Genomic DNA, 16180 nt, shown 5'->3' on the forward strand with positions numbered 1-16180 from the left:
AACTTTGGCTTTTATGGTGCAGTTAATCCCGAGTTCCGCTGCACCCAGGCAGACAACTCTACTACTCAGTGGTGGTTTGGAGCTCAGCTTTTAAAATAGTCACAAAAAGAGGAATTAATAATAATAATCATGATGATAATGACAGTGATGATAATGATGATGATGATGATAATAATAATAATAATAATAACATATTTAACCAGGGTAAACCCGTCAGCCGAAGCTGTTATAAATACCGTAAAATTCCAGAAAATAATCCCCTCCATGTATAAGCCCCTCCAAATGTAAGCCCCCCAAACGGGTGACACAAAAAACCCTCCGTTAAATCGCCCCTCCAAATATAAGCCCCTCTGGGGCTTGTACTTGGAAAATTGCCCTCAAATTCAAAGTAAAACAAAGCAAAAACGGTAAATTTACTTCCAACTATAAGGCAAGCCCAATCGATTTTGAAACTCAAATTTCCCTCCGTAGATAAACCCCTTCGAATATAAGCCCCTCCAAAAATAAGCCCCTCAAAAAGGGGCTTTGAAAAATATAAGCCCCGGGGCTTATTTTCGGAATTTTACGGCATGTGCCCTGGTTAGATGGGATCTCTTTCAGGACGAAAGAACCTTAAGATTGCACTGCCTTATAAGCTGACGAACAAAATGCATCCAGTATTAGTCTCGTAGATCATAAATTGTTTAACAACCTTCAAATTGGAGACCCTCTTCTAATACGATTATCTCAGTTAAGCAGTAGTGATATAGGCTGGATGTGACGTAAAAGTACTTAACGTTTTGTCATGATTAATATAATGATAATAATAGAGCGGTTTTCATTTGAGTGTCGAAAAGTAATTGGTTTTGCACTTTCTACAGGATGCGATTGGCTTAAAAGATTCGCGCCACCTTTTCATCCAATCAGAAGTAAAACCAAAGCCAATTGTGACGCGCTCGCATGCATTTTCCCGCGCTTTGCGTCAGCCACATGTAATTACTTCGAGTTTTGATTGGTTCAATGTATTGTCTGTGTCCTATGTGATTGGCCAGAGTAATTACTTTGGTTTTGGTTTTACGACACTCAAACGAAAACCACTCTAATGAATAGTAACATGCATTTATATAGCGCGAACTTCTGTATAAATATTCAGTTGAGCATTACAGTATTGCTAAAATGATAATTAAAATGTAAAATATTAAAATAATATGAAAACTAAAAAATTGAGTTTTAAAATCTAAAATATTAAGGTAATGTTAAAACTAATAACTATTAACGTCTTAGCATCAGGATAAAATTAGGCCGAAGGACCAGTCAGTGTAATAATAGTGAAATAATTGTGGAATTCTTCTAGAGCGCAGCTACATAATCTCAGCGCGCTTTACAAATGTAAGAAATAAAATATAAGAAACATACAAACTAAATTAAAATTGATTAAATAAAACTGACTGTTCTGAGGTTTCTTTTATACAGAAACATGACCAATGACAGACTCCTGAATGCAGAACGAAGATTTCTGTTGGGGTGATGAATCTGCAGTAGATCGCAAATGTAGCAAGGGGCAATTCCATTCAGTGCTTTGTAGGTTATGGTTAGAATCAATTTAATCCTTCTGGTAAAGGGAGCCAATGCAGGTTACGCAATACTGGAGAAATGTGCTGAAGTGTTTGAGTCTGCATAGTAATTCTAAAAGTGGCATTTAGAATACGTTGCAGGAGCGTGCAGGAACATGTTGTAGGGCAGTTCCCTAACGGTAGCGTCTATAGGGACCGAAACTGACCGGATTATTCACTATAGCAGCGGATATTTTCTTTTACACAGCCCGATCTTCAAAAATGTCTTTATTCTTTCTATTTCTCTAGTGTTAATTGTATTCGTTGTATTTGATAAATCTCGAACTACCGATCTCAGTACCAATAATTCAGTATGAAAAGGGCCTTCCTTCAATGATCCATGTTACAACCGACCTATCCAATAGCGAAAAAAAAAAGTTCAGCATCAGTTTCGTTTCTTAGAAACTGCTTTAAGGTACGTCTGATTTGGAGGGTATGACCTTACCAAACAGGCGAATGAAGCCCAGAATATTCGTCTTCTGCGCCGATCTGTTGGCGCCCATTTCCGAGAGTCTCTCGAAAGTAGTCCTTTCAGGTGATCTTACATCGAATAGCAGTTGGTTTTGGAGCTCCTCATTCTGTATTGGCGTGGAAACAATGCAGACCTGATCCTAGACAAGGGAAATTTGGCCGGTTTTTAAAATATAATTATAGTCCTCTCAATGCACTCTCACTGGAAGACCTCGATCTCTACAGATAATTGACAACGTTAGAAGTGCTGTGAACGCCCACACTGGGAACTCTTGTGGACGACGATTATAGTAGTTTTTCAACAATTTTTAAATGGTGGACGACAAATCATGAGTACTTTCCATGCATATTCCATCACAAGAATTTAATTCGCTTTTCTGGAGTTGTCAAATAGCTTCTGAACTTAAAAGTACATTACTTAAGTAAAATTAATTTTTGAATTTATTTATAAGAATAATATAAATAAGTCAAGCGGGCAGAAGAAATTATTGGCCCGGGCCTACAGGCCTACAGGCTAGCTACGCCCCTGCGTTGCAATTTATCAAGCTGCTTTTTCGAGAACCCAAATAGGAGACTGTTGCAAAGGTCAATTTTACTTGTTACAAGTAGGTTGATCAAAGTAGTTTCTATTCTTTCCAATACATACATACATACATACATGTTTTTTATTTGGAGTCTTATACAATAAATAGTATATCAGCTATTTGCAAATAACTAAAATTACAAACAACAAAAATTCCTAACCATATATGGCTAATAAGTTATTAATTAATTAAATCCTAGAGTATATTTACTTTTTGCCGTCTTCCCGTTTTCTTTTTTCAAATCTGATTCGAATACATGTTTTGCTATTTGTTTTTGTATTTTAGCATTTCCGCTAGGGGGGTTTATTATTACGTATCACTAAGGACGCCTATTTGCAGATACAGTGAAACCTCTACTAAGCGGACCCCCAATTAAGTGGACAACCTCTATTAAGCGGACACTAAGCCGGGTCCCGAAACGAACGTCTTAGATTTCCCTTTACAACGAACCCCTATTCAGCGGACACCTCTATTAAGCGGACGCGGACACTACGATAAGTTGTATTTGACTCATTTCTATTGTTAAAAACATCGGACTGAATTGACAATAGTAGTATTGGATTACGTCCTTGAAATACCTACTGAAGTCAGTTAATGTTTTTGCATTTACAAAAAATTAAAGTTGGTAATGAAAGGTAATGAACTTGAACTCTGGAGAGTTTCTTAAGCAACATGCAACTTTATCACACTACAGAGTAACAGTAGAATGTTAACAAACATTGCGCAATATTTACAACCTTTATTAAGCGGACACTTGGGAAGGCCCCGAAGGTGTCCGCTAGATAGAGGTTTTACTGTATTATTGACTTGTGTTGACAGGTCAATGTTTATCCAAAACGACACCAAGATCGCATACTGCAGATTCCTATTTGATAGTATTAGTACCAATATTTATGGAGGAGATGGGGTCGGTGTTAAGAAACTTTGAAGAAAAGTGGATAACTTTGGTCTTGGATGTGTTGCAAAGCAGGAAGTTGTTGGAATACAACCAATAATGTGGCTTATACAATCTTTAATTTTACAGATGGATGCATTTCTATTACTGAGCCCCATTGTGAGGTAAATCTGACTATCGTCAGTTAGAACATAGGATGGAGGCCGTGTGAAAGGACAATATGGTGAACCGGAACAACATTCATGGAAAATAGGACAAGTCCCAGGACTGACCCTTGTGGAACGCCAAAACGCGGCTAACTGTCCACTGAGACAACAGATCTTATATGGACTGATTGTTTGTTTACTAGATACGAAGCAAGCCATTTAAGAGCTAGATCTCTAAAGCCAAATCTCTGATGTAACCTATTCAATAACACTTGATGATCGATGGGTGTCAAACGCCGCAGACAAGTCAAGTAGAACAAGGATGGTATCTTCATGTTTATCAATGGCTTAATGATTAGTGATACGCAGTAAAGCTGTCTCTGTACTGTTATCCTTTCAATTATGAGGCCTATTGTGTTGCGGGGAATAGGTCGTTTTGAAGGAGATAAGAGTACATTTGGGACAGAGCACATTTTTCAACAATTAACTTTGGATAGATATGGCAACTTGGTGATTGACCGATAATTCTTGAACGCCTTAGGATCAAGTTCTTTCTTCTTAAGGACCGGAGTAACACGACCATGTTTAAAAGCTGACGGCAATACAGCAGAGAAACACGAAGCATTCACTAGGTGAGTGATAGATGGCACCAGGAATTCTATGCAATCCTTAAGTAGACTTGTTGGAAAGGGATCCAAACCGCCATTTTTTTTCAGTGACTGATGAAAAAGTCAAGAATGGTCATGAAATTAGACCCGTATGTCGTGTTGATGATTAATCGCGACAATCGTATTTTGATTGTGTTCCATTTATTTGCTGCGATTAAAATATTAACATTGTCTACGATACTCGTGGCGAATGTTAAGAACTTTTCTCTTTTTGTCACGTTAACATTTTGTTTCAAAACATTATTTAAAGTTTTTTTGTGTATTTCATCTCTATATTGTAAATTGTAAATTGTAATTTGTTTACCGACGGAGCACTAAGGAGTTCATAACAACTCGTTGAAACGTGTCTGTGCGTGCCAGATCGAATTGGAATTTGAAAGTGTTGGTTCTTAAGGAGAGGGGGAAACCGGAGTACCCGGAGAAAAACCTCTCGGAGCAAGGGAGAGAATCAGCAACAAACTCAACCCACATATGGCGTCGACGCCAGGAATCGAATCCGGGCCACGTTGGTGGGAGGCGCGTGCTCTCACCACTGCGCCACCCTTGCTCCCCGAATCCGGATATATATATATATATATATATATATATATATATATATATAATTATTATATGTGATTGGATTGCCATTAAGAGATATAGTAAGCATGAACGTAGATATAGTATGCATAAACATGTTGCCCTCCCTAAAAATAATGTCATATTACCCCCCCTACCTCCCCATAACGGCCACACCTCTCCACAACGGCCACTTTCTTCTGTCCCCAAGGTTTCACCCTAGTCACCCAAGTCATTCTAGTCACCCTAGTCATCCTAGTCACCCTAATCACCCTAGTCATCCTTGTCACCCTAGTCACCCAAGTTACCCTTGTCACCCTAGTCACCCTAATCACCCTAGTCGCCCTTGTCACCCTACTCGTCCAAGTCACCCTAATCACCCTATTCACCCCGGGTATACAGTCAAACCCCTCCACAACGGTCAAGGAAATTTATGTGACAGTTGCAATTGTGATTAACCGGCGAAGTTTCAGGTGGTATGATTCTGTGCAGTTACTATATTTATGATAAGAGGATTGTGTTGTGAACAAGATGGTTTGACAGAACTTCTGCACCCAGTTAACCCGCCACTAAGAACCTGGCCCTGGTTGTTCAAACGTTGGATAGCGCTATCCATCCGATTAATCACTATCCAGCGGATAAGTGTTCGGAAAACTAATTGCACTATCCACTGGATAGAGATTTATCCGGTGGATAGCGCTATCCAACCTTTGAACAACCGAGGCCTGGTTTAAAATAACCGTCTAAAATGTGCCAGTAGGCTCCCTCTATAAAAAAAAAAACCTGTTTGGTCTAAAATTTGAAACAGATTCTTATTTGCAAAAGTTTATATATATATATAAATATATATATATATATATGCATATATAAAAAATTATGTACACTAGGGTAAATGAGATAAGTCGACATTCAGGATCCTCTTCGGAGACATATATGCCTAATTATAACTCCATTTGCAAGTATTGTGATGGTTTACAGGTTTTACCTAAGGAATGAGCTGAATACCACTAAATACTCTTAGCTACAAGGTATTGGTATTTTTTCTTCAGAAAATAAGAACCTATTTAAGAACCTAAATAGTCTAAATTGCCCTAATTACCATATGCATGCCAAAATGCATATAATTTGTGCCTTCCTCTCCGATATTGTTTAGCTGGCGGATGCGAATATGAAAATAACAAATATCTTAACCGAAAACGTACGTTTTAAAGGAATGTAGAAGTATTCATGACCTTTCTTAATAACCTTCGATCTACAGGATTGAAACTAAGATTCATCTATATATAGTGAGGGTAAATCGAGGGATAGCTTCTGTCTGGAAGCTAACTTATCATGCGCAGGTAAAGATAGGAAAGATATCCGTTATAAACAGTCAGTTATTCGAATGCAAGAGAACATAACGCTGTCTTTCACGCTGTGTGATCGAGTATATTCCCAAGCAGGTGGACCGTAATAGGTTTATATTTGCTCTTTAAACAAATACCTAAGCCGTTAATTATTATTCCGTGCATGCAAATATATACGGTTAAGTTATGAGTGCTAATCTCACCTCTCGACTGAGAAATGCTGGAAAACACCCGCCCGGCCTGGATTTCTTGTATAAATAGCTCAAAAAATGTATTCGCTTCTTAATAAGACACGACTTAGCTAAATAAAAAGATGAAGCTAAGTTCGTTTAAGTGGTACAGACAAGCCTTGTATAAGACAGGTGTTCTTTTTGTTCGAAAAAAAGGCCCTATTGTATCATAAACTCATTTGTTCTTTACTCTCTGCGTTATCGATTTTCCCCCTAAAAGGACGTTTAGTAGTTTTCAGTTCTAGGCCTTGCAAAGGGCGTCAATTTTCACTTTTAATTTAAGTTTAGGTCAAAGATAAAGACGCTTACCGTAAATCCTCTATTAAGCCCAGGAGGGCTTATTTAATTTAGAAAACGCTCAAGTACAAGAAGGTTGGAGGTCATGCAGCCGAGGATCAGAATCAAATCGGAATTTCCAGTCGGTAAATAAACCATCCCGGATCAGTCCACTCGACGTTTTACAGTCATGATTGATTAATACAGTCTATCAGTTATTAGTGAAGAATAATAAGGGGGAGGAGAGGGGGAGCTCACTAACTTTCTTCTCCTGAAAAGAAGTGGGGGTAGAGGATTTAAGGTATCTTAAATTGGCTGGAGTACCGTCTTCTCCTAGCAGGTATCGGCCTTGAAAAAGTATGATTGTCTGAATATATTTCACTTAGAAAAATATAGCAGGTCCCGCATTGTTTCCTGCTTTTCGAGACCGCACTGACGTTAACGTGTCTTGGATACACACAAGTGGTTTATTAATTCAGTTAACTGAACAACAACATTAACTTTATTATATTGAACATGTGTTATATAATTACACCAACATAGGGACTAGGAAACCCTTACGAGCTTTCAAAAGGTTCCCCTATTATTTAGTATTTTTTCTTATCAGGTCTGGACGCCATTTGCAGCGTATTCTAACTATGAATCTAACTATAAATTAATTTCAATTAAACTTACACACCACTAAGCATTCTCTAAACACTGTCGTGACAAATATACATTTTAAACACAAAATGACTCATCAATAATTTTTTTTTCCAGAAAATGATGTTTAGTGAGCTCCCATTGGCTAGATTTGATGAGAAATATTGACCAATCCTCCAACGGGTGGTTTTTTAAGTACAGCTGTCGCGCGCTTCATCTGACAAAGTATCCTGAAATTTATTTTTGTGGGCTTGAAATTAGTTTCATCAGCACTGAAATGTTTCCGGTTCCATCCAATCACTGGTTGAATACCACTTAATACTCTTAGCTACAATGTATTTTTTCTTCAGAAAATAAGAACCTATTTAAGAACCTAAATAGTATAAATTGCCCTAATTATCATATGCATACCAAAATGCATATAATTTGTGTCTTCCTCTCCGATATTGTTTAGCTGGCGGATGCGAATATTAAAATAACAAATATCTTAACCGAAAACGTACGTTTTAAAGGAATGTAGACGTATTCATGACCTTTCTTAATAACCTTCGATCTACAGGATTGAAACTAAGATTCATCTATATATAGTGAGGGTAAATCGAGGGATAGCTTCTGTCTGGAAGCTGACTAAACATGCGCAGGTAAAGATAGGAAAGATATCCGTTATAAACAGTCAGTTATTCGAATGCAAGAGAACATAACGCTGTCTTTCACGCTGTGTGATCGAGTATATTCCCAAGCAGGTGGACCGTAATAGGTTTATATTTGCTCTTTAAACAAATACCTAAGCCGTTAATTATTATTCCGTGCATGCAAATATATACGGTTAAGTTATGAGTGCTAATCTCACCTCTCGACTGAGAAATGCTGGAAAATACCCGCCCGGCCCGGATTTCTTGTATAAATAGCTCAAAAAATGTATTCGCTTCTTAATAAGACACGACTTAGCTAAATAAAAAGATGAAGCTAAGTTCGTATAAGTGGTACAGACAAGCCTTGTATAAGACAGGTGTTATTTTTGTTCGAAAAAAAGGCCCTATTGTATCATAAACTCATTTGTTCTTTACTCTCTGGGTTATCGATTTTCCCCCTAAAAGGGCGTTTAATAGTTTTCATTTCTGGGCCTTGGAAAGGGCGTCAATTTTCACTTTTAATTTAAGTTTAGGTCAAAGATAAAGACGCTTACCAACTTTCTTCTCCTGAAAAGAAGTGGGGGCTATTTGAGAGGGGGGGACTTAATAGAGGATTTAAGTTATCTTAAATTGGCTGGATTACCGTCTTCTCCTGGCAGGTATCGGCCTTAAAAAGTATGTCTGAATATATTTCACTTCGAAAAATATAGCAGGTCCAGCATTGCTTACAGCTTTTCGAGACCGCACTGACGTTAACGTGTCTTGGATACGCACAAATGGTTTATTGGTTCAGTTAACAACAACATTAACTTTATTATTTTGAACAGATGTTATATAATTACACCAATATAGGGACTAGGAAACCCTTACGAGCTTTCAAAAGGTTCCCCTATTATTTAGTATTTTTTCTTATCAGGTCTGGACGCCATTTGCAGCGTATTCTAACTATGAATCTAACTATAAAATAATTTCAATTTAACTTACACACCACTAAGCATTCTCTAAACACTGTCGTGTTAAATATACATTTCAAACACAAAATGACTCATCAATAACTTTTTTTCCAGCAAAGGATTTTTATTGAGCTCCCATTGGCTAGATTTGATGAGAAATATTGACCAATCCTCCAACGGGTGGCTTTTTAAGTACAGCTGTCGCGCGCTTCATCTGACAAAGTATCCTGAAATTTATTTTTGTGGGCTTGAAATTAGTTTCATCAGCACTGAAATGTTTCCAGCTCCATCCAATCACTGGTTCTTTTTCTTTGTGTTATCCTCGTTGCTAGCTGTAGGAGCCTACGCCCAAGGTTAGTTTATTCGGTTTTTAGGCGGTTAACAAGTTTGCTTGTAAATGTTTTGACCAAGTTCTCACGCCATGTTCCGAATATGTCAATTTCACTGTTTCTTTTTTTTTTTCTGAGAACTGAGAAAAAAAATCAATTAAGTTGAAAGATTTACGGACGATCGCTACCTTAAGCGGCCATTTATTTAAAAAACCCTGAAACCACAGGTCAGCAATATAGTGAGGACCTTCCGACAAAAAGGCAAAACAAGTGCAAGTTTTGCAATGCAGTCACCAACTCAAGAAAATTGAAGTTCAGTAAAAGTTGAAAATGGCAAAGTTTGCTCACGGGGTTGTTCCGTGGTCGTTTCACGAACGAACGAAGACTTCAAGTTTTTGTCGTGGAAATCCTAGAAAAGAAGGGCCTGTGAACGGCAAACAAATTTCTTTTTGTCAAATTCATACTAAGAAATCTTAGAGACCTTAGTTCCGATTCACTGAAACTTGGGAGCAGCTAATGAGGACTGGATATTGACAAGGTAAATCGTTTAAGGCAATGTTTAATTATTGAAAATTTACGAGAAAAACAGGAAAACTCGTGGATACTTTGCCAAAACGGGTATATTTGTGCCGCTGGACAGGGTATGGGTTGTTGAAAAATGTTTTTGATTCTTTTAAAAACAGGGTTTATAATTTCACTATTTATTTAGCAGCTTGAACAGGTGTGCCTTGTTGGATCGGAAGCCTTTAAAAAATTGTAAAGGCTGGCGATAGGCGGTCTACCATTGTATTAACACCAACAATCTTTTTCCAAAAATTCTAATCCACGACAGTTGGTTTGAAAAATCACCAAATCCTGTATGCAAAACGACGGATGAAGCAGAGTCATAAATATGCCTAATTTTTCGAAATTATTAGTCCATGACTAGTACATTTCAGTGCCTGTATTGTCAATGTTTTGCATTCAAAAGATGTGATAAATTCATGGAGGTATGTATAGTGCGCATTATTTTTGAAAAATTTCCATAACGTCAAAATAGTGAATGTTGAAACGCAGATTTTTGACAGGTTCGTAGGATAGGTTTGTCTTGAAATTTTAGAGTGGTTTTCACTTGACTGTCGAAAGTAATTGGTTTTGGTTTTGGTTTTGGTTTTACTACGCCCTTTGGTTGGCTAGTGTATTTACTTTGGTTTTGGTTTTACGACAGTCAAGTGAAAACCGCTCTAAGATGTTGCAATGAATCAATATCAATGAAAGTTTCAGACCTTATCATATACATTATGAAGATTATGTGAAGAGATTTTAAAAACATTCTTTTGAGTCGTTTCAGAGATATACAAAAAAGCGCTAAAAGTCCAAAATTTAAATGAAGTCGCACTTGAAGTCGCAGGTGGTGAGTAAACGGGTTAGTTTTCAAGATCGCAAGAACGAAAATGCACCAAAATTTCCTAGCATCAAAATATGATATTAAGCAGCATTCTGGCACTACTTAAAAAAAAATTGAGGCATTTATAACGTTTTTATTAAATAATCTCTCACAGCTATTGAAAATTTCCGGTTTGAAACATATTTTCGTTTTAGTCAAATTCAAACATATAGAATTTTTTACGGAGGTTGTTTGCTAAACACCAAACTTTAAGTTCCTAGTTTTGGATTTTTAGTAGCTGCTCTAGATCACACAAAATTCGCCATTTATCAGTCACAAAGTTTTTTCTTTATGGTTGTCACAGTAATATCGATTTTACTTAAACTTCATTTTCACAAATTTCAATCCATAGCCAATTACTGGCGAAAATTTTATAGCGATCGGACAAGGAAAAAACCACTTTAAAGGAGATTGCAAAATATCGGTATGGCCTCTGAAAAACTGTATCGAAACACCTTAAAACAGGGCCAGGTTTTGAAAGGCTACTAGTACAGATAGACAAACAAGAAGACTTCATATCTTTAAGACTTTTTGCATATATTTGGCATCAGATAATACACTAATAATTCTAGTATATTCCGACCAAATGACCTCTGAAGCCCGAACCCACAAATAGTGCGCTTGGGCTGCCTGTGGGTAAAACCTTTACATAGAGAGAAAACTGTTTACATAAAAACCCATAAAACGGCCATAAATCGGCCCGTGGACCACACAGAAGAGACGTAACACACATATTAAGTAAGGTAAGCTGTTTTTTATTGAAATCCTTTCATTTTCGTAGGTTACAGAAACGATAGGTTTTTTTCCCATACAAATTCTTATAACTGAATGTTACGCAACAATGCCGATGCTCGCCGATGCTCATATTTCGAGCTTGGGGTACCTGTGGTTGCACTAAATAATCTTTTTTCAGCGGATTTTGAAACAGCTTCTATAGGCAAAAGGAAATATAAACCTGGGGCAAAATTATAATTAGTGGAGAGACTTGTCAGTAAGTGGAAATCGTTATTGATTCGTCACCGTTCTTGGTATATTCGGGATCAAATCATTAACAAGAGTGATGTAGTTGGGAGCATTAACTTCAGGATCGCTCTTGTCAGCTTTCCCTTGCCATCCTTTTAGAAGATAATACGGTATTTCAAGTAACAAGGCACCTGAGATTCGTCAACAGCTTCCCGGCTGCGATAATTTTTTCCTGGGCTGCCAATTCGAAGATTAGCAGGCACGTTTTGCCTCTTACGATCGCTTATTAAATCAGACATGGTTTGAACTTTAAAAACTAGTAAAGAAGTGCGTTGGAGATGTTATAGCAATGTTGTTATATTTAAATTTTAATTCCCAAGCGGAAAATGTCACAACCACCCACATGACCCACGCACGCTTACACCAGGGCGGATTAATGTTATCCGTCCTGCTTTAGCCTGCGTAGCAAGCGTTTCCGCGCGAGTTCATCGAGAAAAGCTGGGACAAGAGCAACTTTCTAACTTTCGCGCAATAACTCGATTGGAAACGCTTGCTACGCAGGCTAGTCCTGCTTACACACTCCTTCAGCGTTGTAAACCAGCGTATTTGCACGTACGTACACTTTAATAACTCACATTTCCAAAATGGCTACCAAAACAACGAAGGAAAAGTGCCGATACTGCGATCGCTTGCTATATTTCATTTTTCGCATTGTTGTGAAGCATGTCTGCTTAACAGCGCTTTGGATGAACAAGCAAATTATTGCTCTTCAAATTCGTTGATTTGTCCGAACTTCTTAGTCGATCTACAGGAAATTTCTGGCGGTTCTTGAAGCTTTGTTCTCAGACGATGCGGTACGTTGAGAGTGGTGGAAGGTGAATTCATTCAAGATTTGATGGCCAAAGTTGAGCTTTTCTCAAGTAACATTTGACGAAATTTGAGACGTTGTGAGAAGATTTGGGTCTCTTTTAGGGTAAATTTTGTATCAAAATTTGTCCGAACTTAACTTTTAAAAATCACCCACCAGACAATATTTTTATCATCACAAAGATGTCCTCTATCTTTTAGGAGCAATGGAAGATTTTCATCCTTGCTTGTAGGTCAGTTATCTTGATACACTCTTTTTTTATATATATAAGAATAATTTATTTTATAAGAATATCGAGGCTGAAATTTGCGAAATTTTAAGAATATTTTAAGAATAAAGCCGAGGCTGATATTTTGAAAAGGATAGATATAATTTTGTGTGCGAAATGCTTTTTTTAAAGCGAAAATAGCCAAGTGTCGTTTGACGTGACATCTTGACCTCGCTGACTGCAACGAAAAGCGATGGAGCACGTGCACAATGTAACGCGATACAGATCTAGATACCAAACACTTGTAATTGATACCCCAATAAATTCTAAAACGGAAATGTCATAAGCTATAATTTAAGAATAATACAAGAATATTTTCAGCCTAAAATCGGCAGAAAAATAAGAATATTCAGCCTGGGCCGGAAAAACAACATTCTTATATATAAAAAAGAGTGTATTTATTCTTTATCCCATACATTTCTTTGTAATTGTTTATCCGCCATGTTTAAAGGCCTGGAGAAGTGAAATATGATCGATGTCTCGGATTTCTGGTAATGGAAAGAGAGTAATGGAAAAAGAGCGAATATCACAAATGGCACCTGTAAAACCTCAGACTTCACGAGATGGAATTCTTCGCAGCTCAATATTTTTCAATAATTCGCTGCAGTGGTCCCACCCACCAAGGGGAACATTGATCAAAGTAGGGCTGTACTATACTCTTATACCTAGTAGTTTCAAATATGATTGCATTATGAATGGTCCTGTAGTCTCAACATAAAACACTTCAATGGATTATGAATCTAAATTTTAAAATAGAAAGTATAATGCGAGCCTACTTTTTGTTTGAGTGTTTATTCATGAGGGCATTTGTACTGTGGCCCAGAAGGCTCAAACTTAAACAAAAAGGAAAACCCAAGTAAGACAAAAATTTAAAACGAAAACGAACCAAGTTTTTTTTTTCATCTCGTGGGTAATAACTTTATTTATTTTTTTTTTGGAGTAAGGGCCTATCCACACTACTTTTAAATAAAGACAAATTTGGAATTTTCTTTAAAATATCTAAACGAAAACCTGCAAAAATGTTTCCCCACTGGGAACTATTTACCTCTTGACGGGGCGTCGCATCTGTCATTTTTAATTGAGAGAATAGTGGCTTTACAACAAATGATATGACAATAAAAACCCGTTTTCGTTTATTTAGCCGATTCTGTCCAGTTTTTAACGGGAAAAATTTTGTCCGCGGCATCTTTGAAGATTTTTACGTCCCGGAAAAAATGGTAAAATCAACGTTTACGGACGTTTGTATGCTGGAGGGCAAGTTCGTGCCCCAAACCATACAAACGTCTGTAAAGTCTATTGGTGAAAAAAGATGCAAAGTCGCCTGTTTTGTCTCTTCTAGGGTAGATTCCAGGGATTCCAGCCGACATCCTGCGTCGAATATGGGCAGCAAGGTGCCTCCAAAGATGGCATTTATAAGATCTACGACAACGGCGGAAACAGTTTCCAAGCGTACTGTGATCTGAGATCTGAGCCTGGTATTGCATGGACACTGATCATGTCGTGGAGTAGAGAAAATCGCGTTGTTTCTGCTTTTCGCAACACCTCATTTCAGAACAACGTCCCAGAAAACGAGAACTCCCCGAACTGGGATCGTTACCGCTTAAGTCTGGCGCGAATGAGATCTTTGCAGGTCCACTCCACCCACTGGCGAGCAACATGCAGCTATCCGACTCACGGTATCGATTTCAGAGACTACCTCCGTGGAAACTTCAAAGACTTCAACATCGTCGATTTCCTTGGTGTTGGCGAGTGTAAGAGGGTAGAGTATGTGGATATTCGAGGGCACAATGGCACGAACCTTACAGTACCGTTTTGGCAGGACTGGGCTTTGCATATTGACAGCTCTTCCGGTTTGTGCGAGTTCAGCGCAACTGTTGGAGCGGTATCAAATGAAGACAACTTTGGCTATTATGGTGTATTTAATCCCAAGTTCCGCTGCACACAGGCAGACAACTCTACTACTCAGTGGTGGTTTGGAGCTCATCTTAAAAAGTAGTCACAAAACGAGAAATTCAGGTAGAGGGGATCTTTTTCAGGACGAAGGAGCTTTTAGATTGCACTGCCTTATAAGCTGACGAACAAAATGCATCCAGGATTGTCTCGTAGACCATAAATTGTTTAACATCCTTCAAATTTGAGACCCCCCTCTAATACGATTATCACAGTTAAGCGAGCAGTGATATAGGCTTTGCTACTTGTTAATCACGCGGACTAAAATTTCCTTTCCATCGAGAGTTGTCACGCATGCCAAATTACTTGGCTTAACCATTTCAAGTGATCTTAAATGAAACGTGCATCTTACATTGCAATGAAGTAGTAAAAAAAAGTCGTCTCTAGGCAACTTAAGCGCGCCAACGTACATACATTCGTCTGGTGATGGAACACGCTTGTCCTTGTCAAGTTTTCCATATAACAGTTTGCCGACATTTTTATCTGATGAGTTAGAGAAACTTCCGAGGCGCGCTCTACGGATTATTTACCCGGACTTAAGTTATGCAGCGCCTTTTAAGAAATCAAACCTTGTTACGCTTTATAAGAATGCAAGACTTTACAAAGCGTTTTTTTCACTTACATTGTTTAACATAGTAATCATAAACTTCACCCACTTGTTACCCCTGTTCCAGACTTTAAGACACATGCGAAAGTTTTCAATACCGGTGTGTAAAACGTAGAGATACCAGCGAAGCTTTATTATATCTAACGTAGCTGCATCCTCCGGTTTATAGAACCCTTTAGTATTACTTAATTCCTCATGAACTCGGATATTTTCTATAGTCATTGCTTTTCCCCTTTATAATCTTTTCGTTATGTAGTTTATTTTTATTATTATGTAGTTTTGAAAATTGGAAACTGGTGCTCTGAATTATTTTAAAGGGGAAACTACAGACGCAAACTAACGAGAATCATAACTGAATTGAACAAACAAAAGTTAACAAGTTTGAGGGACGCATTTTTTGTGAACTCAGATACTGAAGTTGCTCTGGATAAGAATGAAGTATTTTGAGACTGAATTCCAGCAGTAGTAGGATGGCAGGTGGTCTACTTTTTTCATGCAGTGCTTTTTTTTCGGCCAGTTTGACACAACTACACAACTGCTAGAAATTTGCAATACTTAAAAGAGGACGATAATAGATAAGAGAAGACTTTGGTTCATGGAGACAAACAGTCAACAATATTTACGGCAGCATCAGTGATTGACATAATTTCTATGTGTTAAATAAATTAATTACACTGCAGAATTTATGGTTTGCATTTTGCATGTATCTTTATTAAATTTTATTTTCAACCAATTATCTGAGATTTGTTGGTGGTCGAGTTTATCCTCTTTGCATGCTT

At 37.7% G+C, this 16180-nt stretch overlaps 1 protein-coding gene across 1 annotated transcript in view; it reads left to right on the forward strand.

Moving 5' to 3' along the window:
• The window catches only part of LOC140944551 (uncharacterized), an 18666-nt gene extending 3489 nt beyond the window's left edge, over positions 1-15177 (forward strand). Inside the window, exon 3 of the mRNA XM_073393677.1 lies at positions 14184-15177. Within this exon, the coding sequence (XP_073249778.1) occupies positions 14184-14840 (657 nt within the window). The 3' untranslated portion in view covers positions 14841-15177. The remainder of the gene's footprint in view (positions 1-14183) is intronic.
• The last annotated feature ends 1003 nt before the right edge of the window (positions 15178-16180 follow it).

The sequence above is a fragment of the Porites lutea genome, chromosome 7 (assembly GCF_958299795.1).
Source record: "Porites lutea chromosome 7, jaPorLute2.1, whole genome shotgun sequence".
Lineage (NCBI taxonomy): Eukaryota > Metazoa > Cnidaria > Anthozoa > Scleractinia > Poritidae > Porites > Porites lutea.